General features: G+C 38.6%; 1 protein-coding gene across 2 annotated transcripts in view; it reads left to right on the top strand.

Annotated features, from left to right (window-relative positions):
* PXYLP1 (2-phosphoxylose phosphatase 1) overlaps window positions 1–2,300 on the top strand; it is a 96,074-nt gene extending 93,774 nt beyond the window's left edge. For both annotated transcript variants that reach the window (XM_034782000.1, XM_034782002.1), the window contains exon 6: window positions 626–2,300. In XM_034782000.1, the coding sequence (XP_034637891.1) occupies window positions 626–1,557 (932 nt within the window). In that variant the 3' untranslated portion in view covers window positions 1,558–2,300. The remainder of the gene's footprint in view (window positions 1–625) is intronic.
* Window positions 2,301–2,813: the final 513 nt, after the last annotated feature.

The following is a 2,813-nucleotide window of genomic DNA, read 5'->3' on the forward strand; positions in this document are numbered from 1 at the left end:
TCCCCTAACCCATTCCAGGTTTGTGACATGCACTTCTTAAGGGCTGTTCTGAAACTGTATGGCTGTTTATTTGTGCAAGCAGCACTGTGTTAACAAATTTCTCCTGGAAACTGAGTTAATCTCTGAATGTGGATCCATTTTATAAACCACATAGTATTTTTCATAGATCATCAGACTTGCTTTCCTGTTCGATTATTTTAAAGTTCTATATCCAGTACTACTCATGAATGAGCTGCTTTATTATTAAAGGTTATAGAACTATCTGTTTATCTACACTGAAGAGTATACAGAGCTAACCTATATTTCAGATTTAGGGGTGTGTGTGTGTGTGTGTGTGTGTATATGTATATGTGTGTGTGTGTTTATATATATATATATATAATGTATATATAAATCAAATTTCACTTAAGCTTGGCTGTTATTCAGGAACTTTGTGAAATCTTCCTGGATACTAGCCAAGCTTAAGTGAAATTTGATTCCTGGGTAAGATCAACATTTTTTTAACTAATTTATGCATGTTAGAAAACTGCTAAATTGTCATTTTCCAAAAATATCAAAGTTCTAGACATTTCCCAGAACCCGTTTATCCGAACACTGATAACAGGATTTTTTGAATCTCTCCTAGGTGTTGTACAGCACTTACATAATGGACAGCTATTACGGGAAATTTATATAAAGAAACATAAACTGCTATCAAGTGATTGGACAGCAAAGCATCTCTACTTGGAAACAACAGGAAAAAGTCGAACCCTGCAGAGTGGGCTAGCACTTCTGTATACTTTCCTTCCAGATTTTGATTGGAAGAAAATTAACATAAAACATCAGTGGAGCACTATCTTTTGTTCTGGAAGCTGTGATTGCCCAATGAGAAACCATTACCTAGAAGAGGAGCAACGCCGCCAGTATAGCTTAAGGGTGAAAAACAGCCATTTGGAGAGAACATATGTGGATATGGCAAAAATAGTAGGCATTCCCACTAGGCAATTAAGAGCTTCTAACCCAATAGATTCTATGTTGTGCCATTTTTGCCACAATGTCAGTTTCCCTTGTACTAAAAATGGCTGCATTGACATTGAACACTTTAAGGTAATTAAGACACACCAGTTAGAGGATGAGAGAGAGAGACAAGAAAAGAAACTTTATTTCTGGTATGCACTACTGGCTATTCATCCTCTCCTTAATCAGACTGTTAACCGGATGCAGCGCATTGCAGAAGGCAAGAAAGAAGAATTATTTGTCCTTTACTCAGCTCATGATGTAACCTTGTCACCTGTTCTCAGTGCCTTGGGCATTACAGAAGCCAGGTTTCCAAGATTTGCAGCCAGATTAGTCTTTGAGTTGTGGCAGGATGGGAAAAAACCCAGAGAACACTTTATCCGCATCCTATATAATGGGTTTGATGTCACATTCCAGACCTTGTTTTGCCGGGAGCATAACATGCATTCCAGCAAGCCCATGTGTCCTCTGGAAAAGTTTGTTCATTTTGTCAAAAGGGGCATGTTTTCAGTTTTTAATAGCACTAATTATTATGATGCATGTCGCAGGAGACCATTTTAAAGGGGGGTGTTGAGGAGAGAAAGAAATGTTAATTTGTGTTTTGACACAAGGTCTGTGTGTCTGTATTGGTGGAGGGGGTCGAGTTCACCTTTTGGGTTTCCCAGTTCTTGTACATTAAAGTACAAAATATTGCTTGAAACAGATTTTAATACAGTTGTATTTTCATCAGAAGACATTCTAGATGTTCTGGAGTAGAAAATAATTTGCTAGGTTATTTTAGTATGCATATGAACACATTTGCTAAATTATCTGTAATTAATTGATAAGTTAAATATGCTACTGTAAACTGGACATTGCTTGAAAAAGTTTGAGAGTATAGGTTTGGTTCCTCTGTATTCTAGGGCAATATTTGGACACTGCAAGTTACCATTTATAAACAAAATGGGTTTTTTCCACCATATTATCATGATAGTTTTAATACATAAGGAGCACACTGGATCAAAAGTATTTTATGAATTCCAACCATCTGTAGTATAGTCTTGCTAAAGAAATCCTGTGACAGGAACATCCTTCCCTTTGCCAGAAATATTAGGGGACAAGTTGGCGGAAATACACGCATGTGTTTGAGCATGCGCAAATGTATGCATGTTTTTTTGCACACAGCCTTCTGAAAACTTGTCCCTCAGGTAGGTATGCTGGATGAATGGATATAAACTTCTCTTCTTTTCTTCTTTGGCCTGGTCCACACTAACCCCCCACTTCGAACTAAGGTACGCAAATTCAGCTACGTTGTTAACGTAGCTGAATTCGAAGTACCTTAGTTCGAATTTACCGTGGGTCCAGACGCGGCAGGCAGGCTCCCCCGTCGATGCCGCATACTCCTCTTGCCGAGCTGGAGTACCGGCATGGACGGCGAGCACTTCCAGGATCGATTTATCGCATCTAGACAAGACGCGATAAATCGATCCCAGAAGATCAATTGCTTACCGCCGGACCCGGAGGTAAGTGTAGACCTACCCTTTGATTGCACTTTCAGCACTTTGAACACAATCCAGAAATGTTAAGGGTGTGTGACTGTCACTAGAAACAGATAAGTAAATGCTAATGTTACAGATAAACATGAGGGGGAAATTAGAACAGTAAATCAGTCTAATGGCAAAATTTTTGGATCTTTCCTTTTAGTAATTGTATTCATGCTGATAGACTGTGGTACAAACCAATGTGTTTCAGTCTGATGTAGTGGTTGTGTGAGGCAGAAAGTCAGCTTGACTAAACGCTCAGAAATTTTGTAGTCCAACTAGTATTTTTATAGACTA

The sequence above is a fragment of the Trachemys scripta genome, chromosome 9 (genome assembly GCF_013100865.1).
Source record: "Trachemys scripta elegans isolate TJP31775 chromosome 9, CAS_Tse_1.0, whole genome shotgun sequence".
Lineage (NCBI taxonomy): Eukaryota > Metazoa > Chordata > Testudines > Emydidae > Trachemys > Trachemys scripta.